Source organism: Leptidea sinapis, chromosome 1 (assembly GCF_905404315.1).
Source record: "Leptidea sinapis chromosome 1, ilLepSina1.1, whole genome shotgun sequence".
NCBI lineage: Eukaryota > Metazoa > Arthropoda > Insecta > Lepidoptera > Pieridae > Leptidea > Leptidea sinapis.
Genome location: NC_066265.1, coordinates 29,367,701 through 29,394,999, shown reverse-complemented (window position 1 = coordinate 29,394,999; position 27,299 = coordinate 29,367,701). Strand labels below are relative to the sequence as shown.

The 27,299-nt window shown below is 41.7% G+C and overlaps 1 protein-coding gene across 1 annotated transcript in view; it reads right to left on the bottom strand.

Moving 5' to 3' along the window:
• The window catches only part of LOC126965566 (eIF-2-alpha kinase activator GCN1), a 46,316-nt gene continuing 19,017 nt past the window's right edge, over positions 1–27,299 (bottom strand). Inside the window, exons 16-42 of the mRNA XM_050809205.1 lie at positions 27,018–27,226; positions 24,870–25,069; positions 24,529–24,702; positions 22,765–22,895; positions 22,097–22,233; positions 21,295–21,526; positions 20,891–21,135; positions 19,539–19,722; positions 18,354–18,482; positions 17,065–17,188; positions 15,247–15,483; positions 13,874–14,053; positions 12,832–13,121; positions 12,454–12,649; positions 11,192–11,376; positions 10,775–11,104; positions 10,055–10,192; positions 9,533–9,685; positions 8,008–8,196; positions 7,305–7,567; positions 7,115–7,235; positions 5,867–6,073; positions 5,544–5,774; positions 4,976–5,421; positions 1,417–1,630; positions 710–937; positions 1–187 (exon numbers count right to left, since the gene is read on the bottom strand). Of these exons, the coding sequence (XP_050665162.1) occupies positions 65–187; positions 710–937; positions 1,417–1,630; positions 4,976–5,421; positions 5,544–5,774; positions 5,867–6,073; positions 7,115–7,235; positions 7,305–7,567; positions 8,008–8,196; positions 9,533–9,685; positions 10,055–10,192; positions 10,775–11,104; positions 11,192–11,376; positions 12,454–12,649; positions 12,832–13,121; positions 13,874–14,053; positions 15,247–15,483; positions 17,065–17,188; positions 18,354–18,482; positions 19,539–19,722; positions 20,891–21,135; positions 21,295–21,526; positions 22,097–22,233; positions 22,765–22,895; positions 24,529–24,702; positions 24,870–25,069; positions 27,018–27,226 (5,496 nt within the window). The 3' untranslated portion in view covers positions 1–64. The remainder of the gene's footprint in view (positions 188–709; positions 938–1,416; positions 1,631–4,975; positions 5,422–5,543; positions 5,775–5,866; positions 6,074–7,114; positions 7,236–7,304; positions 7,568–8,007; positions 8,197–9,532; positions 9,686–10,054; positions 10,193–10,774; positions 11,105–11,191; positions 11,377–12,453; positions 12,650–12,831; positions 13,122–13,873; positions 14,054–15,246; positions 15,484–17,064; positions 17,189–18,353; positions 18,483–19,538; positions 19,723–20,890; positions 21,136–21,294; positions 21,527–22,096; positions 22,234–22,764; positions 22,896–24,528; positions 24,703–24,869; positions 25,070–27,017; positions 27,227–27,299) is intronic.

Sequence of the window (27,299 nt, the reverse complement as noted above, 5' to 3'; positions counted from 1 at the left end):
AAATATAAACAGGTATATTATAATATAAGTGTTACGCTAGCGGGTGGTGTGTATGTGGCGGTGCTCAGGTGAGCAGCGTACAGTCCAGCTCCTCGTCGCGGCCCTCGGCCACCACTCGCCGCAGCACGCGCCCCACCACGTCGTTGAGTGCCTCGCGCGCGCCCTCCTCCAGCAGCGACATGCATTGCTGACACACACATACAGCACATTCACAAAATAACTGATGACACACACACACCTAAACCATAGTGTAGGGCAAGGGGAAACGTAGTAGCCACCTGCAATCCGTGCACTGCACCATGTTTGATTGTAATATTTTTTATAATTTTGATTTGAAAAACATTCTCAAGTACCAAATGTTTAATTTGACAAGTTGATCACAGCACCGAAGTCTATTGCTACTATGAAGACACATATTTCTGTATCAACAATACATTGTAAAGAGCACCGAATTGAAGTTACCGGTAATGTGTCAGTTAACTTGGGAGCAGCACAGTGTAGAATAATCTCCAAGTACAGGGTAGGTACGGCAGTAAGGTCCTTGAATGGCAACCACATACCAGAAGCCGTAGTATTGGTAGCGGTTGGATGAAGGCAGCGCAGGACCGAACGTCATGGCGATCTTTGGGGGAGGCCTTCGTCCAGCAGTAGACATCTTCCGGTTGTAATGAATGAAAAAAATGAACAGGTTGGATATCAGGGTACTCACCAGATGGAAGTTCTCTTCGTGTGGTAACCGCAGCACGGCGCGCAGGGCGATCTCGGAATTGGCGCGCACGTAGGTGTTCTTCTCCTTGGTGCCGTTGACGAGAGCCGGCAGCAACGCGCGCATCACATCCGCCGCCACGCCCTGCGCCTCCAGCACACCCTCGCGGCCCAACACCACGCACGCCCTTGCCATCAGCTGCTTCACCTCATTGCTCGTGTGGTTCATGCTCTGCGCACAGACAATGCCACATTGTGACACACGGACTCAGTAACACCACACGTACACAAACAAACCCCGTAGGCTATTCGCGTAAAATATACACAATTCAATTATGTATTCCGTTTCCAGCTTTCCGTATGCTACAAATAGTAAAGGGATGATATTGCAAACTACAGATAAAAATTAAATACCTACCGTAATTGAGCTGCAGTAGAGCAACGTTTGATACGTATAGTATCGTGTTATAGCGAACATATTATGTTATGCTTTTATTGATAATGAAAATATAGATCACTGTTTCATTCGGCTCGGAGGACCAAATTAATAAAGAACTAGTAAAGAATTAGTAAAAATTCTATAAAATATAAAGACATTTTCACAAAAATTGAAAATAAGTGTAGTAAGTTGAATGCTTCGTGTACATGCTATTGACATTAGGTTGCTACCTGTTGTACGGAGCTTCGTACATCCCCACTTTTTTAACTTACTCTGACAAACTGCGACAGTATGGGCTGTGGCACGGGCCGGTCCTGTCGCAGCAGGTAGCGCATCAGGTAGCCTATGCCTCGGATGCCGTTGCAGGCGATGGCGGGCTTGTCGCTGGCAAGATACCCCAGCAGCGCCTTATTCATCTTCTCCTCGAACTGATCCCGGTACACCACCTCAGGGCTCTCCTTCAATGCCACGAATAATGCGCACGACCTGGTGGTTAGGATTATCGTCAAAATACTTTTAGTTTCGTCCGTTTCGTTGTGTGTGTCAGCTCCGACACACGACTGGAGTTTACTCCTCAAGAACTATTGTTTTTGAACAGGTACTAAACAAAATCAAGTCCAATGGAGTCGGTTACAAACAGACATACAGCAGAAGCTAATAAAAGCGTATTAATTAAAAAATCAAATAAATCCTTAACGCTCAAAATATGTCAGGAAATGCCCAAACACAACTCCTGTTAAAAGCGGAACTCAAAATTCCAATTTTAAAAGGTCCATCAAGGAAGTTACATTTTAGTACACCCTTATTTGGTATATTATACTACATGCGTAAGCTATCACGCAGTATACTGTGTATGTTGGCTACACACAAGTATATACACACACACACACATAACTGAAAAGTGTAAGGTGCGCGAGAAATGATGCGCAGAAAAAACGTTACGATCCCATTTGATGAGTAGGTTTTACTCTGCATATTTTTCTCATACCGAGCGCCTTATATGAAAATCGATTCTTAAGGAGTAAACACCAAAAAAAAAGTTATGTGCACAAAATTGATCAGAATGTAATACATTAATACTTAGCAAATATAGCCTCTAGATACAAGATCTAGTCACATCTAACATAAACATGTAGTTTGAAAATTAAATCAAGGTCAATACAATATTGTAACCAAATTGTTGACAAACAACCAATATGCTTTTGGCACAAACGAGCGTAGGGTTCACCTGATGTTAAGAAGCCAATTTGGGTTTGCAATTTAGATTTCGCCTAGTATTCCGATACTAGGCATTAGAGTCGAAGAGCGGTGACACGACAAATGGTTTTTGTAAGTGATTTACGCGCAAACTTGATTATTCTTTGGTTAATATTGAACAAGGTTCATTTAGTAGTACACAGGTTTCTTCAGGCACTGATTGACAATTTTCATTTGGTACCTGCATTGTCCGTGTATCTACAGTAATGTCATCCGAATAGCAATGCATGTTGGAGGCGTCTTTCATTAATAAATTCATCGTTTTACAAATAATTTCAAGTAGAATATATGTTAAGTGATGCAATAAAAATACTCAATGCCTTACACAAGTAGGTCAAAAAAGGAAATTTAAATTATACGTAAAAACTAGAGTTGAGTACAGTATCAATCCACACACATCATAAACAAATAAAGGTATTTGTGAGAATTTTAGTAGCGATTGTAAAAATATAATAATTAAGTTTTTTATATAATCTTATAAATCCTGTTCCAGTATCACATCTGTCCCTCGGTTTATGTCCGTCTCTATGTCCTTTTTGTCGTCTTCTCTTCTAAATTAGGTGTAAATATCAATCATGGAATATACTGGCGTAAGTCTTTGCTCTCTTTCTATTGCACTATGCATTAATTCCATTTCCATATGAGTGTGATCACTCTCAAATATTTTTTTCGATAACTTACAGCTGCAAATCTGATTTTTGAAGTGCCGTGATGAACTGGTTTCTATTTTGCCCAGCGGATGTTTATACTATGTGTCACTATAAATAGTAACTTTTTAACAAAGGAGGCTCCAACTGGTAAAAATATCTCTGATCCACCAGTTCATTGCACTGGCAATTTCTACACTGCCCCTTTTACCATTGATTTCGTTCCAATTTATACAGAATGCATGATGGGGTGGTTTGGATGTATGAACGTTGCTTGTCCGTTGTTGTGCTATATTTTTAGTAGCAACATGTAAATCATATTTTCCTTTAAATGATCTGGGCGTCCGGCACTGTCATAACTACTGCATGTCATTCATAAATCTTTTTTTGGAGTGAAAAATAACAAATTAAATTTAATGCCAAATATTGCATTTTGTAAACATAAAAGTACATGGTTCTTCGTTAGCTGCTCTTTATACAATTCCTACATTTTGGCGATTCATTTTTCTCTCGTCTCTTACATTGTTTCCTACAATAGTACGATTTGAGCTGAGGAATACAATTCATATGATCAACAATCTGATGTTGAGATTCTGTGCTTGTTATATTAATCGGGACCACGACCATTCCTCTCTAATTTCCGAACTCATATTTGTATCGCAAGACATCATTAACGGTTCTATTGGAAATATACAGGAAGTTAAAAAAATCCTGTACTATAAGTGCTGGTAGCGTATATTGGTATCTAGTAGTGTATATATTGTACCCAATCTAGAACTGTATAAAATCATAAAAAATGTGCTGAAAAAGACTGAAAAAATACAAGAAGAAGCAGAAAAAAGCAAAGATCCCAATGCCGGTATGCATGGTCATAATCTGTAAGTTACGTTAATGAGTTAATTTTATTTATGCATACGTCATTTAATATTAAGAAATACAATAATTATTGTTTTACGAAGTAGCATCGAAAGCAGTTAGTAGTATAATATGTATCCTATGCCTGGTTATAAATTTATAAATGCATTTTATAATAAATAATTATAAAAGGTATTAAAGAACTGATTGAATAAATTACTAGAGACAATATCCCACAGTTTTTATTATACCATATATAACATACTTAAATAAAACATATTAACACGAACGCAAAAAGAAATTTCTATTTATATTATAATATGATAGCATTAAAAAATGTGAAAAAACCAGAGTAATAACGTACCCAATTATAAAAGTTTGGGCACATCTGCCTGAGGCGATTTTAATTTTTCCCCGCCCACACACCCATTTCATTCACGTTACCTGCGAGAGGCGCGCGGGCGGCGCAAAATTTTTGTATTATTAAACACTTAATTCATTAGTATGTCCAGTTGCTCAAAGTGTCTCAAACGCAGGCGCTACTCAGCGTGACCGCCACTGACTTCTCATACATTGATTGCAAAGTTTCACTACGCTGTTCTAACACCGTGTGTCAGTCTATTCTATACTATCAAGTATAGAATACTGCGACGATGTGGGCTCTCATTCCACCTCAGTGTCACAAATTTTTCAGAACATGTATTCCATCACGTGTAATGGTGACATTAATGACATATTTCTTTCTTCTTTGTTTACCTAGCCTCAAAGTTTGTAGCTCTTTTCATGTTTAATGTTCAAACGAAAATCGCTGTACATTTCTGTGTTATTAATCATTTATTAATAAAGAATTTTGAAATGAATGAATGATATTTGTTACTTATTATGTGCATTTTTCGACTGGGGAAGATACTATTATTTTGGCTGGACCTACTGCACATTTGATTCTAATTCGTTAACTTTCAGGAATATTGTCTACCTAAATAGTTTGTTTCCAAAAAAGATTGCGGTCAACCGTCCTCCAAACCGACCTCTCCGTGTGTGTGTTAGTTAATGATGTACAAGGTGGTCCTACCTGCCGTGCTGCAGCAGCCAGTCGTCGCCGGCGGCCAGCACGTGGTGCAGCAGCGCGGCGTCGCGGTGCGCGGGCGGCAGGCAGTGCAGCAGCGCGCCCAGGCAGCCGGCGGCCGGGCCGCGGGGCGGGTCGTCGGCGTGCGCCAGCAGCGCGGGCCCCGCCAGCGTGGCCAGCACGCCCAGCGCCAGCGGCTCCGACATCTTGTCGCCGCCGCCCGAGATGACGCCGCGCAACGCTTGCAGCATGGTCTCGCGCACGCCCGGGTCGTCGGCGGTGCGGATACCGTTGTGGATCTCCACGAACAGCGGGTCGGCGCGCGTGTGGATGAGCACGAGCTGGGCGAGCGCCCCGCCCGCCTTCATGCGCACGGACCGGTTCGAGTCGTGCAACGCCTTCAGGAACGTCGTCTGCAGCTGCGGCAGGAACTGCTTCAGCATCACGCCCACCTGTCCACATATTAAGGGACTCGTTACTGCAAACTACTGGTGTTTCTCAATCGATTATTAGTTGCTCTAAAACGAAAACGGTCAAATTATTTTATAGAATGTGGACGATAATGATGATATACCTTTGCGAGCAACAACGCCAGGGTCTCTAGTACGGCCGCCTTGACGCTGGAGTTGAAGCGGTCGCCCAGGATGCGGATGAGTGGCCCGGTGATGTGCACCACGGAAGACTGGAGGGCTTCGGGCGACGTCAGCTTGATCACTTCACCCAACATCAGCGCCGCGTTTTCTTTATCTTCTGGAAGACCGTTGAGTATTGCCTCTCGGAAAAGCGGTAGGATTGGCGCGATACCCTACACACGAATTATAAACATACTTAAAAAATTACAACCTCAAGTGTTACTTATTAACTGTGTGTTATTGGAAAACAGTATGCCGCCGTTACCTTGGGTAGACAGAAGCCAGGCAGTAACTCTCCATGAAGGTCTGCGGCCGCGTTCTTGACAGCATGTCTCACGTCGCCCACGTGAGCCAGCTGCCGCTCGGCGTCCAACGTGCGCGTGAGGGCGGTGAGCGCCTCCCACGCCATCTGCAGCACGTCGCGTTCTGTCTCCGCGAACAGGAGCAGAAGCCCGCGTAGCAGTGCTGGTACCTGCCGTTTACATTACATTTTTGATCATCCACTTTTCCCCCTTTTTAACAGCTTCCGTACATATATTGCACACAAAAGTACACATTGACAGTGGTGCACCATTGCGCGATGTTTCCACATTGAGACTTCATTTAATTAACCAATTGCGTTCCAATTTAGTTTAATTTTAAAACCTTCCATAGATTAATGTATACAGTACCACCACAGCGCACATCATAGTCCTTCGAGCTGGATATGAAACAGCAGCCCCATATTTTTCTTTATAATATAATTATTCGTGGATAGTGTAAGTAGTAGTAAGTCCTGAACTCTTTTATTTACGTGTGAAAACACAAATATCCTATGAAATTAAATTTCATAATAAAATAAAATTTAAAAGTATAATATATAATTTACTTGAGATATCGCTCTTTCAAATCTAAACAATAATAACAATCTAAACAACTTGTTATTTTTAAAGTGAGATCTCTCACTTGTGGGATTTCAACTAAAGTAAAACAGAGTAAAGAAGAAGAGTCCACGTTGCTCGCGTCCTTAGAAAATATCACCTGTTCAAGACATACCCTACATGTGCCCATGGGCGATAAACGAGCGACAAACCGAGGAATAGACGTTAGTCAAATAACCTGTTCAAGTCGACCTCAGTCTGCTTTTTGAGGGTAGAAAATAATTCTAATAATAGTCTCTGCTTACTTGACTGCACTTATGGAAAAACAAAAAATCACCCATATTCTACGGTGGATCGCACCACCGTAAGTCACTAGTGGACTAGGCATTCATTAAGTTAGTGTCTACTTATAGGAAAGGGCGTTACCAGAGCCCAGTTTTATCCATCCTTCTTGTGGAAACAAAAATTAATGATCTATTAGAAAACAAACAAAAGAACTCTGAAACTATTCAGAAAAGACCGATACTGTTTTATCTTTTTTGGCAGATCTAATCATTAGATATAGAAATGAAAAAAAAACTTTTGACAAACACCAGGGTTCTTTCTAATTCTTACGATTTTATAATGCGGATAATTGTGTTTTAGTTACCGACCTGCGCGCTGAGGTCAGCGCGGGTGTGCGTCACGAACGCGCACAGCAACGCCGCACCAGCCCGCCGCGTCTCCGCGTTCTCGTGCGTGGAGCGCACGCAATCCAGCAGCGTGTCGATGATGCTGCAAAATAAAATGGTGTTACAATAAATTCAATAAGCTATTACAAATGTGAGTGTAGTGGTGTGGTACCTGCGCACGCCCGCGTCGTCGGTGACGGGTAGCAGCACGTCGCGACAGTAGTCCAGCTCACGCGCCTCGGTGGCTGTGCCGCGCGCCGCACGCAGCGACGCCAGCAGGGCGGGCAGTATGCGCGGCAGGTGGCGGCCGAGCGAGTCGCCAGCCGCCGCCGCCAGCGCCGCCAGCGCACGTGTGTCGGCCGCACCGGCCGCGCCGCCACCCGTCAGCACCGGCACCAGGTAGGGGAGCACCGCGCGAGACTTTATCGCCATTATCTACAAATATAAGTTAACGTTAGGTATGGATGTCGACCGTCGACCTCTACTATATATCACTGGACTGGCGGCTGCCAAAGTGCTTTTGTGCCTGTTTGATATTCGCCATTTTTGTTACTAAAACTAGTGATGACAACCTCGTGGACAACAATAGATGGTGGGACACTAATTACAAAAAAAAATTGTGTTCTTTATTACGTTGATTCTTGAAGTATTAATAAAACGGAAAACGAACGAAATTAATTAACTTCACTCTGAAGTTAATTAATTTCGTTCCATCGCAGCCATTTGTATTATATATCAAAATTAGTTCTCTGGACGCTCGCGAGTGGCGCTTCAAATAGGCACAAAAACATTGCTGTCAAACATATGCAATAGCCTGTCCAGTGGTGTCTATACAGTCAGTGATGTCGACACGTATTCACCACTAGTAGCGGTACCTGTCGCAGGCCGTCGAGCGCCGCGTCAGCTCGCGCGGGGTCGGGGTCCTGCAGCGCCTCCAGCATGGGCGGCAGGATGTCGTCGAGCGCCTTGTTGCCGATGCTGGCGTGCAGGCTGTCGAAGGTGCGCGCCGCCGCCACTCGCACCTCCCCCAGCTCGTCGCACAGAGCACGCCGCACCGTGGGCACCTGCGCAGAGTACTACGTGACAACGTGCTCACGACAAACTATATAAATGGCTTCATTTATAGAGATATCATCGACGAGTGCCGAAAAAAGAGCTATTCTAAAAACAGAACGCTGTGGATTTAAATTTGGTCATAAAGAGCAGGTCCAGCTCGTAGCACGATTATGGTAGCAGATGATTTGTGTGTGTAACGATTTAGTAAAAAAATTGCATTGGTAGAATGGTAACGGTTGTATTATTCAGCACCTCGCCATCGTCGTTGTCTCATGGCGACCCTGCCATAAGCACCGCATTCAGGGATCACTCGGCTGCATAGTTCTGCGTTTTCCGGCCGGAAACTAGAATATCAAATCTGTTGTGGGCGGACACGTATATGAGTGCACTCGAATTCACTAACAAAGAAAGATGGCCTCGAGTAAGGGAAATAAAACCGGTGGTACAGGGCAAAAATAACACAAATAAATAAGCCTACTGAATAATTATTTATATACCGTACTTCAAGTTTAATCCAGACATCCTCGCAATCCTATTCAAGATCAAATAAAAGAAAGGATTTTGAGCGCTTGGCGGCTGTAATTAAAAAGCCACCGCTTCCCTTCTTCGAATGGAAGCCACTACTTTCGTGATCCCGCCTTTACAAAATATAAAAATCGACAAAAATTTCGCCATCGGTTACGTTGATATTAGGGCAGGTCTCTTTGAGAACTAATACGTCGTAGTTGCAACGTAATATGCTATTGAATAACTCGACAGTTTTAGTTCTGAGCCCCCTTCCGTTTTCGTTATATAAATTAAGATTAGATATAGTGCCCTTTAGTAATTAACAATTACGGCATATATAGCGTTATTATGGCAATTGATTTACCATATTATGTATACTTTTAATGTGAATATGATTCGACTTCTCGTTCCTGCGCATATCTATACTGAAGTTCTTTCGCCTTACAGCGAGCTGCGGCATAGATGTCTTTAATTTCGTGGATAAGGTGTTCAACCACTTATATGGCGCTCGTATTTAAATTTAATTGTACCAAAATTTATGGCCGATGCGGGATTTGAACCCGCACTTCTCGGGTAACATCCCAGCGCTCTTAACAACTAACTCAACCGTCCGCATGCCGCATGATCCGTAAATCTTGGTACGTTTGCTCAACTCGCGAATATTGCGAATCATATAAAAACAATAAAATAACAGTGTAACAGTGACTTTTTTTGACGTTCTCTCTCAGAGTATTCATATATTCCGAAATGGTCAGTGCATTAAATGATTTCAGAAATCAGAATCCGGAGGATTTAGTAATATGAAGATATTTAAATGACTTTAACTGGATTACTCACCAGGCCGTCCGCGAAGCTGAGCACGGCGTCCCGCGAGGTAGAGGCCAGGATCTCCCCCAGCCCGATGCACACGCCCTGGCGCTGGTCGGGGCGCTCCGACCGCAGTCCGCGCTCCAGGATCGGCACGATCTCCGGCAGCACACGCTCGCCCAGCTGAAAACCACCACACAATGCGTTACTACTAGCGCCATCCCTTCAAACGTATTTTTTTATGAAAATATTGATATGTCCAATGCAGTGCCGCTCAGGATTCTTGAAAAACCCAAAAATTCTGAGCAGCACTACAATTGCGCTCGTCACCTTGAGACATACGATGTTAAGTCTCATTTGCCCAGTAATTTCACTAGCTACGGCGCCCTTCAGACAACAGAAACACAGTAATGTTTACACATTACTGCTTCACGGCAGAAATAGGCGCCATTGTGGTACTTATAATTTAGCTGTGTATCACAATACCAATAGGAATGCATCATACAATGTATTGCAGTATCAGCATAATCGATGTAAAAATATCGTAATCACCTTTCTGACGAGATCGCCAAGAGTCCTTGCCGCAACCTGTCGCTTGTCGTAGCTGGTAGAGGCGAGGCAGCCCAGCAGAAGGCTGAACAGTGTCGGCAGGATCTCGCGCAGAGTCTTCGGAGTGTTGGTAACCACCACCTGAACACAATAGTTAATTTACACTCAGTTATCAGTGCGGTTGGTCAAACTTGGTCCCTATACAAACCACAAATCAAAAAACTTAAAACATGTCAGAATGTAATGAATAGAAGCATGATAGGGAAGAAACTTTTAGATAGATTAAAAATATCAACAATAAAAAAGCACACAGGAACGAAAGACGTATCTATAACCATTAAGAAACTTAAATGGAAGTGGGTAGGGCATACAATCAGAGGACAGGCAAAATTAAGTAAAACAATAATGGATTGCTACACAGCTCATATGAAAAGGAAAAGGGGCAGACCTCTCCACAGATGGGTGGACCAAATAAGATCCGTGGCAGGTGGCACATAGACTAGAACTGCGGGGCATAGAAATTTATGGAGGAAATTGGAGGAGGTCTTAGCCAACAATAGGCAAACAGACAAGGTTGTTTAGGGAGTTTAAATTTCATTTTCAATATATAATAAATAGTCTAGGTTAAGTAAATCACTTTGTATAACTTGTCTGAATAAAGGCTTATATTATTATTATTATCAGTGTGGTCCTTCGTTATAAGTGCAGCTCGCCTGTACTCACCTTCCAGACGTGCAGCGCGGCCTGGCGCACCATGAGCGCCACGTCACTGCGGCCCATGTAGAGGCCAGCCAGCACGCGGTTCCGGCGCTCGGGGCCTAACGCGGTGATGATAGCCTTGTGCGAATGCTCCGTGCCGAAGTTGTCGTCCTCTGAGGCGGTCTCGGTGCTCATCTTGCCGGACACGCCAGAGATGCGGTACAGCAGATCACCCAGCAGCTGCACCGAGCTGTACCGGATGCGCCAGTTCTCGTCGAACAGCCCGTTCTCCAGTTCGGGCAGCAGCAGCGTGATCGCGGATTCCGCGTACAGGTTCACTATGCGCTGTCCGGCCTGAGCTCGAACAAGCAATCAATAATCAATCTTATGATTCAAGATATGCAATGTGCGCACGCCCGCAATATGCTCGCGGGTACGTACCTTGAGCGCAGTCTCGCGCACGTATTCATTCTCGTCGGCGAGCGCTTTGAGGATGGGATTGATGATCTGGCCTATGTATGGCGTGAACTCGTGCGTGAAGGCACCCGGCATGTAGATGAACATCATGATGTAGCCGTCCTTCACGTGCGCCGCGATGTCCGTGCGCTCCGCCGTCGCTATTATGTCTGCGCGCACAAAGGAATTTTAGATTTTCGGTAGGATTGAAAGAATAAAAAGTAAGAAATATCATTTATACACTCACGTCGAAATGACATATTATATGAAAGTGAAAGATTTTACAACCACATAAATGATGAGCTTTAATATTTTATATAGTGTATGTAGAGTGATGCGTTACTCAACTAAAACGTTTTGACTTGTGTAAGTTTCTTTTTTATGGAATAGGAGGACAAACGAGCGTACGGGTCACCTGGTGTTAAGTGATCATCGCCGCCCACATTCTCTTGCAATACCAGAGGAATCAAAAGAGCGTTGCCGGCCTTTAAAGAAGGTGTACGCGCTTTTTTTTAAGGTACCCATGTCGTATCATCCCGGAAACACCGCACAAGGAAGCTCATTTCAAAGCTTTGTAGCACGTGGAAGAAAGCTCCTTGAAAACCGCACTGTGGAGGACCGCCACACATCCAGATGGTGGGAATGATATCCTAATTTGTGGCGTGTCGTGCGAAGGTGGAATTTGGCGGCAGAAATCAGGTTAAACAGCTCTTCGGAACACTCCCCGTGATAAATGCGGTATGCGGTAGCGATCCAGCCGTTCACAGAGCACTGGGTCCCCGACAATTCGAGCTGCTCTGCGTTGTACGCGGTCAAATGGATTGAGCTGATACTGGGGTGCGCCAGACCAGAGATGACAGCAATACTCCATGTGTGGCCGGACCTGCGCTTTGTAGAGCGCTAGAATGTGGGCCGGCTTGAAGTATTGCCGTGCTCTATTGATGACGCCCAGCTTCTTCGAAGCCAATTTGACTTTTCCCTCCAGATGGCCACGGAATTGGCAATCGCTCGAGATTTCGAGACCCAGTATTCCGATACTAGGCGAGGCAAGTTAAAAAAGTGGTAAATCATAAACAAAACTCAAAAGAGTAACAAGTGCAGTAGATGTATCAATTCGTATATACTACCAGATATTGCGAGTTGTGTACCTCACAAAAACATCATTACACAAAAATAATGTTGAAGTTGTTTGGTCTTGTAGAGAGGATGGGCAGAAGTTGGCTCGTAAGGGTATAAGTGTGGGTTACCTGGCATGATCTTATGCAGCTTGTGCACGCCCAGGCCGGCCACCACCTCAGATAGCCCCTGCGCGGCGCCTGAGCGGTCCACGCTGCTGCTCTCTGACGTGAGCGTGTGCATCAGCCACGGCAACAGCTCTTCGAAGCTGCTCTCGCCCATGCCTTTCACCATGGCGCCGAGCGCGCGCGCCGATACAGAGCGCACCTGCGCGCATCAAATGTATTTATTATATCTGGCGTTATAGTTGCACTTGTCATTAGTGAGCCATATATTATGTGGACTTTGTTGAGACATATTGTAAAGGGATAAGTAGAGTTCATGTAATATGGATAATTAAATACAGCATACAGCTGCTGGGAGTTGAGACATCATCAAGTTGTACGCACCTCCGGCACGGGGTCCAACAGCGAGCTCTTGAGGCCAGGGATGATGCTGGGGAGGTAGGGCATGAGGTCCTTCTGGTCAGTGAGCGAGTACATGTTGCCGATGATCTGTGCGGCCATCTTGCGCGTTTCGGTGCTGCGGTCGAGGAAAGCGCGCTGTACCACGGGCATCATGAGTGCCAGCGACGGCGCGTCGATGAAGTGCACGAACTTGGTGTCGAGCAGCGTGCCCAGGCAACCCGACGTCTTGTTGGAGGGGTCTTGCAGCGCCTGAAGCAGCACTGGTACGATGGCTGCGGATCACATTAGCTTCATTAATAAATATATTCTTACAATAGACTTATGATATTAACGGGATTGAGGACTTTGATAAAGTCAATTTACGATTACTATATGCTTTAGTACTAAAGTCCGAAAGTATATTTTCCGTAGTACCTTATACAGAGGCTAATACAAGTAGATACAACGAAACCCTATGTCCTTTCTTTTATGTTGCGAGCAGTTATTTAATAAGTTACGATCAATAACCCAAGTTCACTTCTTTTTTAATTTATTAAGGAATTTTTAAGGTATTATAAACTCATATTTTCTATTCTTCTCTACTAGTTTGTCTGAGTGTTATTAAGTAATTTTTTGTAAAAAATGTCAACGGTGAATGAATTGCTTGTGGTTATTTGTAATTTTTATTACTTCTGTTCATGTCATTGTATATTTCCAAATTAGTTTCTTAAAATACTTCTTACTAAGCTTTTCAACTACGGTGTCTTTAACCCCGTGATCTTGGTTGATGTCTTCTCTCTGTCTGAAAGAGTCATCACAAACGGTAATGTTACGTGTTACACAACATTTTCTGGCATACCCCTAGGGCCTTTGCTGTTTGTAGTTTTTACTAATGACGTTGTTTCGGTTGTGAAGCATAGCTAAGCGCTACTTTATGCTGATTATCTAAAACAGTACAGATTGATGAAAATCTTAACGCTGAATATTTTCTTTGAACTAGGATAACTTTTATTTGAAATACGTGTCAGATAGCTTGCATTATAACCTTGTATCTCGGGGTTGCGGATGACGGAGCCAATGACCTTGAGCGCCAGCGCGGCGGCGTGCTGCACGCGCATGTGCGAGTCTCCCAGCACCTCGATCAGCTTGGGCACGATGGACGGCAGGCACGACGACAGCTGCTTGGGGGCGCAGTACGCCATGGCGCCCAGCAGCTCGATCGAACCTGCGCGATACCTCCATGTACCCAGCGATGCTTCGGATCTTTCATTTTAATATTAGGCCAAAATATTATCCCTATTAAGAAATGGAGTCGCCTGGCTCATAAATCAATACATCGTAATCTCATTTTCCAGAATAAAATTGATACTTTGTAAAAGTGGACACAAGTACGTAGATGCACTCGTTCTCATGTGCCAAAGCTCTTGTATTCCCTGAAGGCATAAGAAGGCGTTAATTCCGCTTAGATTTCCCTTTAAAAAATTCAACGCGTGTTTCTCCTATCCACGAGGCATCCTCCATGGTCAATCTGGTTCAAGGAATCACAGGCTGCTGTTACAGGAATTGAGTGGACTGTAGGTTGCGGGATGAGTTAAGGCGTGATCAAAAGGATTGATTAAAGAAGCAAGCCCACTAACCTGGAATATGATAGGGGTTGCAGATGGTATGCTCGTGTGCAGATGAAAACTCAATCATCTCTTATCCGGGAACACTGCACTATAGGAACTGTAACAAGGAGTTCTTATCCGCATATAAGAACTCATTGTTCTATGGTTGGCCGTCAAGCTAAAGAATTAGATTTGAATATTGACACGAATGAGAACAAAATCGAATAGTAATTGAATAATGACACAGATTAGAGAATGAAGTAAGGTCAGAACGGTCGGCCTTCGTCGTAATAGAAAATATATTATAAGATGTATTAAGTTATAAAAGAATATAGAAGTACCAGAAAATATTAGAATGTTTTATTGAAAAACGATCCAGCGTGTGAGGGCAGACTCACGCGCTATAGTACCTATATATTAGTTGAATCACTACTACTAATAATCTCATACTATCACTAGTAAATACTGGTCACGGCCAGCGTTCGAGGACCCACGAGATTGGTGACGAATTGACGAATGACTTGCGGTTATAATGGCGGCCGGAGTCACGCCACCTTCGATTGGCGCGAGTTACCTCGATATAAATCAGTATATCTATAATAGTGCCCTTGCAGCGGTAAGCGAGGAAAAATGAGTATGCATAATGAATATTACTTAATTGGCGCGATCACTCAGGAATTTTCATTTTTTGTTTCTTTTCTATATGTCAATTTGTGAATTATTATTTCTAAACAATACAAATCTATAATGCCTAATTCAATACATTTTCACCATTACACTGGTGATGGGCGTGGAGGACATGTGCACTGACCCGCCTTGGTGCGCCAGTTGTCGTCGTGCAGCGCGTGCAGCAGCGCGGGCAGCACCAGCTTGACGCCGTGCGCGCTGAGGCGGCTCATGATGAGCTTGGCGGTGTCGTCGGCGGCCGTGCGCACGTACTGCGAGCTGTCCCCGAAGCACAGCAGCAGGTGCGGCAGCACGTGCACGATGTACGGCTCGAACAGCCGCCCCAGCTTGTAGCACAGCATCTCGAAACCGAACAGCGCTCCTGCCCAACATTGCATCTCAATATGTAATAAATACAGCCAAAGTATGAACGGTATGAGAAGGGCGTTGCCCGCATTTAAAAGAGAGGACAATTTTTGAAGCTATACTTCTTTAGGCGCGTTATGAAAAATTGATGAGAGAGAAATTTTAAGATGCGCGTGCATCACTGTAACACACAGGTTGAAGTTGGTTTCTAAAATTTTCTGACTTTTGCGTCTGTCGTTATTTTATGTTTTATAGGCAAAGGGTTCAAGCCTATACAGCCGTATTCATTATTTAAAAATTAATTGTCAAAGCCATCTCTGCAAGATTTTTACAAAATTGATCTTTCTAAAAACATAGAATAGCACGAAGAATAAATCATTTTAATGACTTCTGCTTCGTTAGGCCAAAGAAGTATAACTTCTTGCGTGCATACATAAGTACACACATACTTTTTTTTATACAAACAAAGACCATATTTTATATCGACATCAGAAAATTTATTTCAGTTTCGGGGTACATGGGTTGAAAAATCCATTAAAATCACATTGTGGACGAGCGCATATCCAGAGATGTTAGAATTTTGAACCAGGAACATTTCCCGTGATAGATGCAGTAGCTTTATCACAGCTTATCACAGTAGCTATAAAAATGGCTTTAGTATTTAATCTTAATTAGGTATAATACTAAAATGTATGTACAACACTGTTCAAAATTTTTTGGTCAGTTATCCGTGCTTTATGTTTTTCATTCTAATCTAATCATATCGAAGGTGATGGTCACTTGGGTGATCCAATTTATACGTCTAGATAGAGCCTCTTGCTACTAGGCAACTCACGACAGCAGGCCACGCTTATTACTTTATTGTACATGACAGCTACGTCTTATACTCGATGTACGATTACAGTCACATTGTTTTAGTGAACGTGCGTTGCTGTAAATAAAGGCTAACAGTTCGCCACTATTATTTCGTCATGTTCACAAGTGACATAGTATATTTTGATTTTTACTTCTAATATATTAAATAATATTGTCGCGGTGTTTGTAGTTAAACTCTTTCGAAACGGCTTGACCGATTCTCATGAAATTTTGAGTGCATTTTGGGTAGGTCTGGGAATCGGACAACATCTATTTTTCATCCCTCTAAATGTTAAGGGTGGTCCACGCCAAATTTTTTTATTCATTTTTTTAACAATTTTTTTTAAATTTGTTTGATTATTAGTCAGCATTATAAAATACATACAACTTAAAATTTTCACCTATCTACAATCAACAGTTACTTTTGTATCGCGATTTTAATATCGGCAATACAACGTTTGCTGGGTCAGCAAGTAATTATAATATAAAACAGTATAACTTTTTTCCCTATACATTGGCTCCGAAATAAAGCGCCGCGTCCTCGTATAAAGAACGGCAGCGAAAGGAAGTTGACGAACAAAAGAGTGCGTGTGTTCATATCAAATTGGTTTCATAATTTAATAACTTCTAACGTTTCGGATATTCTCAGCATGTCCCCGTTAAAATACCCCTATATTTTTTAATTCTTTAAATACGACAAATCAAAATCAATATTGTGTTTTGAGTTAAATGGTGAAATTACCTTCCCTATATTTATAGTTCTTCTTTTCTTGTATTGCCTCAGTAAGCTTTCCCATCACATCCAGTTGCTTCAGTGACAATATACCAAGACCCTTGATGATACCCGCTATGCCGTACGCAGCACCCTGTAACATAATTTGTTATTTCTTTTAATATGATAAACCTTACTTCTTGAATTTATTACACAAATTAAATTTTATAACAATATAAGTTTCCTAATATGCAAACATTGGGGTTGAGCAGGTTATAAGCCATAACCTAAGACTTGAACAAGACATACAAGATTTATCGAAGATACGTCACTCGAACGGTTGGCTCAGTGGAAGAGAGCTCTCAGGGAATGCGAAAGGTCGCGGGTTCGAGTACCGCATCGTTCATAAATTTTGTTTTCAAATTATGTTTGTGTAATCCTATTTTGAATAAGAATATTGAATTTGAATTATCGGGCTGCCAGGTATTCTATATTCTTAGTCTATGGGTGAGTAAGCTTGTACCTTAAGGTACGAGATTACTGCAGCCGATACCTGATTTCACAAAGTATCTTTGTGAAGCATGACGTTTCTTGTAAATTGTGCTTTGTGGATCCAGAAGATGCGCTCTTAAATCATTTATACGTATAGAAAGACTATGACAGCTGTGAAAGCGTCGAAAAAATTGAGTTTAAAACTAATCTCTATTTTGAGCAATTCACGCACACTAACACAAAGTGTCATACAAATCGCGAGTGTAAGACGTAGCTTGTGACGCACACTAAACTTATATTCCTGGTCTGTTTTTATCGGTTGTCTAACAGCAAGAGACTGTATCTAGACGTATAAATTATGTAAGAATCTATCTATCTTATGTACTCTTACGATGACAGCCCCCGTTGGTTTATAGGCAATCATTAATGTGGCGCAGGTGAATGTTTGAACTTCGTAATATTGCAGCGAACATAATATAATAATATTGACACACTTTTTACACAGATTATCATGCCCCAAGTTAAGCATCTATAGCCTGTGTTATGGGTTACAAGACAATGATATATTTAATACAATATACTTACTTAAACATACATAAATTCATATAAACATACATAAATACATTTAAACATCCATGACTCGGAAACAAACATCCATATTCAACATATAAATGCTTGCACCTACCGGGATTCGAACCCGGGACCTCTAGCTTAGTAGGTAGGATCGCTAACCACTCGGCTATACAGGTCGTCGTAAAATGAATTGAAAATGATTGTCTCATAATAAACTAATATAATGCGAACTAGTTAGGTAAGCAGGTACTAACCTTTCTGTCTCCATACTTCTCGGCAGTTAGGAGCTGTTTCATGAGCTTGTTCATTATAGTCGGTATTTCAGCCTCAAGGGCGGGTGACGTCACCAGGTGAGGCAGGCAGTTGCTCACCGCCTCTTGAACCTACAAAATACTAATGAGTAAAAATATTGAGGGTGTTTTCGATGGTGTAAAACTTTAATTCCTTGTCAAAGATCCCTTGAATTATTTTATACACCTGATGTTAAAATATGTATGTTCTTCAAGAGATATATTTCAAGTTTGAGCATCCGTCCAATTGCTCATTACTGTTACATAGTTATTAAACCTGTCATTAAATCCGCACGCGATCAAACTGGGTCGTAATATCAAAAACTTAGCGGAAAAAACACGGCCATTCCGAAGGCGGGTTAAAACAAGCTCAAATGGAGGCTTGAAAGATTTCTACATGGTCGATACACTCTTGACAGGCGGTCGTGGGTTGTCATAATATTTTATTATCAGGGTGCAGATGTGTCTGTCATCTCTCATGTGCATTAATACACGGGACCGCAAACAGATAATTTGATTAAGTCTCTTTTTCTGGTTTGGTTTTATTCTCCGCCTCGAAACATGTCTAAAAGAGGCGAGTACTAAGGCAGATAAACGCTGCTAGAAAGAGTAATACACGTTTTCATTCTTTAGACATTTTTAAATGACTTTAACAATGTTATACAGGCTGTCCCAAAGTTATGGGACATGAAGGGAAAGTACCTTAAATATCGAAGATAGGCTATTTTACTGAAAGAAGACTTTATGTTATTTTTAAAAGTTAGTAATTCTGCATTCAAAGATTTTCTAAAAATTACTTGCCTCGTCTGGGAATCGAACCGACTTAAATGTAAAAAAAAAACACCCCTACTCTTATGATGCCAATCCAAATAATGACCAAAAACTAATAACTCTTCTTAAGTAACATAGTATTTTTTTCATTTAAGTCGGTTCGATTCCCAGACGAGGCAAGTAATTTTTAGAAAATCATTGAATGCAGAAGTACTAACTTTTAAAAATAACATAAAGTCTTCTTTCAGTAAAACAGGCTATCTTCGATATTTAAGGTACTTTCCCTTCATGTCCCGTAACTTTGGGACACCCTGTATACACAGTATTATAGACTCATATTATAATGTGAAGCATCAATAAGTGGACGTGTCCACCAACCTGCTGGCTCGGTGTGGAGAGCGCAGCGATCAGCCGTAGCGCGATCGGCTTGACTCTCGCGTCGCTAGGCTCGAGGTGGCGCGCCAGGGAACCCACCAGTAGTACCACGCTCTGGCGCACCGCATCAAACCCGCCAGACTTGGGCGCCGTATCCAGGAACTGCTCGAATACCGGCAGTTGAGTGCTGCAACATATAATTAACAAGTAATCGTCTCAGTAATTGAAGCTTTTATATTACTAGGGACCGTTCAACTACAGATGCAGGGTGAGGAGGATATGACGGGACCTGATGGTAAATGATCACCACTGCCCACACTTTCTTGTATCGCCACGTCGTATCGCCCATAGAGTTCATTCCAGGTTTTGATTGGTTTTGCATTGAGGTAGAGCTCCAAAGGGATTTTACATTCCTCAATTATATTTAAATTAAATACAGTCCACTTAATTATTTTATATCGAATTACTAGCGCCAGTTGTCGTTAACACATTTATTGGTACAATGGCTTGAATTTTCGGGGATCCCATTTCGGGGATCCAAATCCCGGGCATAAAAGGGAGCTTTTTATTTTATATTTAAATGATACAATTCAGAAGGTGGATTTGAATGCCCTCATGGGAGCCCCATAAGCTCAGCATAGGATTATGCAATTTCTATCCAGGTCTATTACTAAAACACTTCTCTTTCTAATATATACTAGAGATTTTCCTTATCTTGTAAAAAATAAATATTACATCGTATTGTTTGAGAATGACACTGCACTTATGTAAAAGTAAAATTGCATTAACTAATGTATGACGAAGAAAAAAGCCTATAACCGACACAGCTAAATGGTGTAGTGCTATATTTTAAATATAAAAACAGAATATACAATAAATATTTTGATAGTTAAGATTTAAAAAAAATAGAAATAATAAATACTAGATGTAAGTGGTGAGTAATATTGAAGCGTTTTTTGAAGATCACAAACATTTATCAAGTATGTGAGAACGTAATGTATATAATTTTGCAAAAGAGCTCTCTCTACAAGGCATGCACAGGATGCCGGCTAATTTATAGGTACCACAACGTCTATTTCTGTCGTGAAGCAGTTATGTGTAAGCATTACTGTGTTTCGGTCTGAAGGGTGCCGTAACTAGTGAAATTACTGGGAGAATGAGACTAAACATCTTATGTCTCAAGGTGACGAGAGCAATTGTATAGCCGCTAAGATTTTTTGGTGTTTTTCAAGAATCCTGAGCGGCACTACATTGTAATGGGCAGCGCGTATCCATTAGCATCAACAGAACGTCCTGCTCGTCTCGTCCCTTATTTTCATAAAAAAAAGAAAAAAGAGTGTAGATGTAAACAATACCCGAGAGTTTCCTTGCCGTGCTCGTCGACGACGGCCATGGCGGCGTTGAGCATATCGGCCCGCACGGCCTCGTTGCGGTCGGCGAGCCCCGAGCGCACGAAGAACTCCATGGCGCTGGGCACGGCGTCGGCTCGCAGGCGCGGCGCCAGGGCCAGCAGGGCCAGGGCCGCTCCTCGCCGGCCGCCCCACTCGTCCACCGCCGCCGCCGTCTCGTGCCCGAACTGGTCCAGCTTGGCCGGGATCATCTGGTCGCAGCAACACGGCCCATCAGCCCAACTTTAATATACACAGTCATAACAGTGCGGGGTACACCCGTATGGCGTGAGTTTCAATTAGCCTCGCATTAGTAGTTCTCATCAAGTAAGGCCGCTTTAGATCTATGTGATATACCGGGCGACACTCACGGGCAGTTTTTCCTTGTAGACGTCGTGCAACATTGCGAGCACGCGGTGCGCGGCGCAGTCCGGGTGCGTGGCGCGAGCCACAAGCGCAGCGAGCGCGCGGGCGGCGGCGCGCTGCACTGGCTCCGAAGGATGCTGGATCTCTGCCACCAGCAGCTGCAGCAGCTCCACCTCCGCGCTCGACAACCACGCCTCCAAGCGGGGAACCTTCCGCCACAACTCGTCGGCCAGGTTTCTAGACATTGTTTTTTCATATTAGTGGGGGAAAACGGGTAAGTTGTCTAATATCAAATATCTGGGTGGGAGTTCGCATTTTAATATCCTGTGTTATTTTATGGAGGACTAACGAGCGTACGGGTCACCTGTTATGTGATCACCGCCGCCCACATTCTCTTGCAACATCAGAGGAATCACAGAAGCGTTGCTGGCCGTATCGTCCCCAAAACACCCCACAAGGGCGCTCATTGAGGTTTTCATTTGTGCGCGTATAAAGGAAAATCTACTGAATAGATTTCTATTTAAGTTTTATTTCATTAGACATTCTTCATTGAATATAAAGTTACTAAAGTTTAAATAAACAACGATTTTATAAGCACTACATGGTTAGTCATGTGTGTACACGGACGAATCAGCTAGTCTCAAATAAAAATCTAAAGAGTCTATTGTAATATTTAAAAAAAAATATTAGTTGTTATTGCAAGTCAAATATAGTAACAAAGTTAATATAAAAAAATTGATCTCGGAAAAATCAACACAATATATGTAATTTAAGAAATAATATAACAATGATAGTTGTCAGAATTACTTGTTATCGTCAGAAACATCGAACGTTGCAATGTAGAGCCTCTTGGTGAGATTGAGTGCGGTCTCTTCGTGTTCAAGGAAGGCGGGCAGGCGCTCGACCACACGAAGCAACGCACGCAGACCCGCATCTCGTACCACCTGATCAAGTTATAAATGCAAATGAATAATATACACGTTTCTTACGTGAGCATTTTAGATATCTGTAATGAATTTATGATTATTTATTATTATTTTGCAAATTTGTCGATTAAATTAAGTTTATTTTTTATATTTAATTTATAATACTCTATTAGATGATTGTAATTGATTCATATGTTTTAGTCGATATTAGTAAGTTGTTCGATTCGAAATGCCATTATGTGGGTAGTCTATGAAGAACGAAAGGTATGTTAGATTCTTTTGAAAAAGTGGGGGCATTCTGATCGAGCGTCTAGTCGGATAGAAGTATAAGTAAGTAATAAGCAAGAGTGATAAAAATAATAATATAATTGTTGTCACGAAGCAAGCAGTTTTATAATACACCATTAACTTGTGAGAATTCGTCACAAATTGATACAAGTTTTCTGCTCGTTTATTGATACGAAATAAATTACTCTGTTTCAGTCCAGTTGTCGCTCTCCGAACGGGTGTTAAAATCTTATGATCGTTAATAATGTATGGTCTGCGTACCTCGAGCGGGCTCTGCACGGCGGCCAGCAGACAGCTCACGTCCTCGTAGGACAGCGCCGCTCCCGCCGCGCACTCCGCCGTCTGTAGCAGCGCCACGGTGCACGCAGCAGTCACGCGCCCGCTGCTCGACCCTGCGGCATACGAAAATATTTCACTACCCTACCAATATGTTATAATATTCATCTACACCCATGCTTTTAATCCTCTATTAAAGTTTCTGAAACAGTTAGCTTATTACCAACATTAAAACATCCAATGTCGTAATAACCATTACATCATCCAAACGAGTGTTGTAATGTTGTACTGAATTTCATAACAACACTCCTTGGTTTTTTTTCGATCCCTTCATGCGCAAAGAGTATCAACAAACAGCCACATTATTATTGCTCGATGCGTGGTATCTGTATGAATTTAAAATAAAGAACATTTTCGTTTACGCGCGTTCCACACTACCAGAACCTGGCGCGCCGTAAAAAAAAGAGTAGGTTATTCGAAACCCCGCCATTTTTCTAATAATGAGCGATTGAAGTTTTGACAGCACACCGCCGGATATTTTAAACGCTGCAAAAGAACATAATATTCAAGTGAATTTTAATAATTGCACAATACAAAATGTAAATTACAACTAAAATAAATAATTAAGTATTTCATTAACACTTAGTTTATTTGTAGAAAATCAGTAATGGATGATATTAGGTTACTACTAGGACTGGCTGTTTTAATGTTAGCAGTAATCTAACTGTTTCAGAATCTTTTATAGGATTCATATACTGGGTGTAGATAAAGTCTTGTATGCAACTGTTGATAATTAGGTATTAAAACACTCATGTGATACTATTATCACACTCAGCTTCGCCTCGTGAGATAAATCCACATTCGTGTTTTAATACCCCTTATTACACAACAATTGCATAAATAACATTATATTATATGGACATATTAGAAACTCGCTCAAGCAAGATTTTCACTATCCGAGTATAGACTAATTTTTTCATTATTTCTATTTTTTTTTCTATGTTTTTATTTTGCTTTGTCGCATTTGCTATTTAATTGCAGTCATTATATGTAATTTTTTTCGACTTTAATTTGATATTTTTAGAATAATAATTATTTAATATTAAAATATTTTAAGTTTAGAATAAGTGCACTTCGCTATTCCTCACATAAACACTTAAGTTTCATAAGGATTGTTTCTAAATAGATTGTTTAGTAGTTTGTTTCTTATATATTTTGAACAATGAATAAAAAAAAGTACACTCACACTCGGGTTGGGCGTTACACAACCAAAGATCAGCGTTCGCGTACTGTTTACACAATATTAGACAATCATTATTATGACGACCTGTATAGCCGAGTGGTTAGCGATCCTACCTACTAAGCTAGAGGTCCCGGGTTTGAATCCCGGTAGGTGCAAGCATTTATATGATGAATATGGATGTTTGTTTCCGAGTCATGGATGTTTATATGTATGATTATATGTATTTATGTATGTTTAAGTAAGTATATCGTTGTCTTGCACAGAACCAAAACAAAGGCTATATTATATGCTTAATTTTGGGCAAGATGATTTGTGTAAAAAGTGTGTGTCAATATAACAACAAACACACGGATGTATAGGGTGATCAATTGGGTCCGAGTGTACTCCCAGTGAAAACCCTGCTGTAGCAGCTTCAGGATGTGAAAATGTAACTGACACAACTCCCGTCACTAAATTTTTCCTTTAGTATTAATACTGATTAACATATTGGCAGAATTGGCACGTACCAATGAGATCAACGAGCAGCCGGAACATCAGGTCAATGGGGAACAGCGTGGGGTGCAGCAGGTCATCGCCGTCGAGCTGGTCTGCGCCGCACCCGAGTGCCGCGTGCTCCGTAATAACTGCGAGACCGTTGAGCACCATGGCGTCGTTTGTCCGCGCAGCGCTGCAGGTGAGCCCTGTCGTATAGAATACTCGTATGTCGGATATAAGCAAGAGACCCAAACGATGAAGTGTGGGTGTGGCTTGTTTTGCTATAGCAATGATTTAAAATAAGTTATCCCGCAAATATTATCACGATAAAGCATCTAAACATTAAGTGCATCATACACCAGGAAATGAGTACCCTTCTGCAGCAGTGGGAACACGTAGCAGAATCCAGGGGCGGATAAGTATTTATTTCGTGATCTCTTGCTGTCCTTATCATCCCCACTCCCGCGAACCCCCGTGCTCGTCTCGTGCACCAGGTTTATAGTGCGAGCCACCGCACTATCCAAGTCCTCCTCTTCCCAGCTTGGGTCCAGATCACATTGCGGTTTGTGGAGTCTGTAATAAAATATTTAATTTATGTACAATTATTTAACTAGTGGATACTCTTTTGTCTAGACGCGTAACAAGTACCAGGCCACTCAGAAAGTAGTTATTTAAAATATGTGAATATTTATGAGTTCAAATACCATTGTTCCAACTTCAAAGTTCCTCCATATTTGCTTTTCAGCAATTGCATTATCGTGTCTCATTAAAAAAATGGATCTGGGTCGGAATAGATGCGATGATGTTTTATGATTTCAAATGTGGCCTTAAACCAATTGATCGACATGGCATTTATGAATGAAGGCCCTTCTAAAGCAACAACCAACCATTGGTATAACGAATTTAAGCGCGGTCGTCTATCGTAAGAGGATGATGTAAAAAATAGTCGTCCTTCGACAGCTGTTACCAAGGAAATGTGCTAGCAGTGAAAAATTTAAATGAAGAAAACAATGAATTATATATGAAGAACTTCAGCATTTATTGCAAATTGGATCGGGAAGACCTCACAAGATTTTACAATATTCGTGTGAGAGGAAGGATAGTTTCGCGCTGGGTGCCGCACAACCTCACCAAAGCTCAGAAGGCCTGAATTTTAAGCAATCAACACAGTAAAACACCATGATTGTATTTGGACGGAAGCTAGTCAGTATATATATATATATATATATATATATATATATATATGTGTACGTGCGTGGTGTGTGCGCGCGCGTGTGTGTTGTGTTTGTGTGCGTGCGTGCGTGTGAGTGTATTTTCGTTCTAATGTGATAAAAACACAGGATTTAAACTATGAAAAGATACGTTACTAACATGAAATGAATTATCTAAATAAAATCATAAAATTATGTATCAACTAATATTCTCATTTTTTAATTTGAGTATCACAATAAACACATTTTTCTTTGGACAGAACTGAGTCTGCTGGGTCGTCTATTTGGAATGAAAAACAAATGAGCGTGTGTTTTACGCGTTCATCTTTCAACTTCTATTTCTTCTTATTGCGATTCAATTGACAACCTAAAATTAACTGCTTTGCTATTTCGTACCACGACGTGATTAGAGCTAATTTAGGTTGACGTCAAATCAACTGATTAAATTCCAATGGTGTCAATTGAATGTCTAAAATTATGTCAATTTAATCGCAAATTGACTTAGTTCGTTCATTCATTCGTACCATGAGGTAATATTTCAACCTAAACTGGATAGCTTATGTGTCAAAGTAAGAGATTCGAAAAAAGTTTCTACTTCCTTAGAAGAAAGTGAATCGTGTTGTTAATAACTTTTTTTAAATAGTGAAAACATACAGAAAAGGAAAATTTTATTGATGAAAGATGAGATGAGAATACTTTATTGGACTTTTTTGTAAAAAAAATACTGTAAATAAATACCGAAAATGAAAACACTAAAGACGAGGAAGTAAGGGCCCGGGCTATGGCCTGTTCGCAAGAATGAATTAAAAAAAATGTACTCTGTGCTCCTGTCAAATCAAACATCAATGGAGGTGCGTTCATAACTCATTATTTTTACGAAAGCACCTAAGCAAACATTTAATTTGTAATTCAAAGAATTATTTTTATTTATATTACTATTATTTAATAAGTATAAAAAAGGGCTTAATAGTTTATAATTTGACGCTATAAAGCGCAATTGAAAAAAGTATTTTTAGTATTTTCTACGAAAAAAAAACCGCTAAAACCATATCATTATAGGTTTCGAAACGCAACGCATATGGTTCGAGTAAGAGAGACAATTTATGCAACGACTGTAGAGCGTCATCTCTTTCTCACACCGCATATCACAGGCAAATTTATTTCGTTCAACCTTCATAAGCGATCCAAACACCAATCAGTAAAAAGCACTTGATGGTACGAATTTTAGCGATTCAGTTTAGGTACCTAAATTGAACGGAATCGCATCGCTGATTAAAAGTTGATGGTAGGCCGTCTCGTGTTAATGTCACCTGATGATGAGGCGAGCCACGTGGTCGGCGATGGGCAGCGGCGGCGCCAGGCGGCGGTACAGCGGCACCATGAGCGGCGCGGCCAGCGGCGAGCGGAGTCCCTCCAGCACGGCGGGCAGCACGCGGCGTGCGCACACCAGCACGGCGCGCGGAGACCCCGCCTGCACCGCCTCGCTGAGCCGCACTGCGCGCTCCACACGCTGCTTTAGCTGGGGGCGACGTCACACTCTATACTCTAAGGCTTCGTTCACACGGCATTGTCCTGCACGTTTTTTTGCAGTA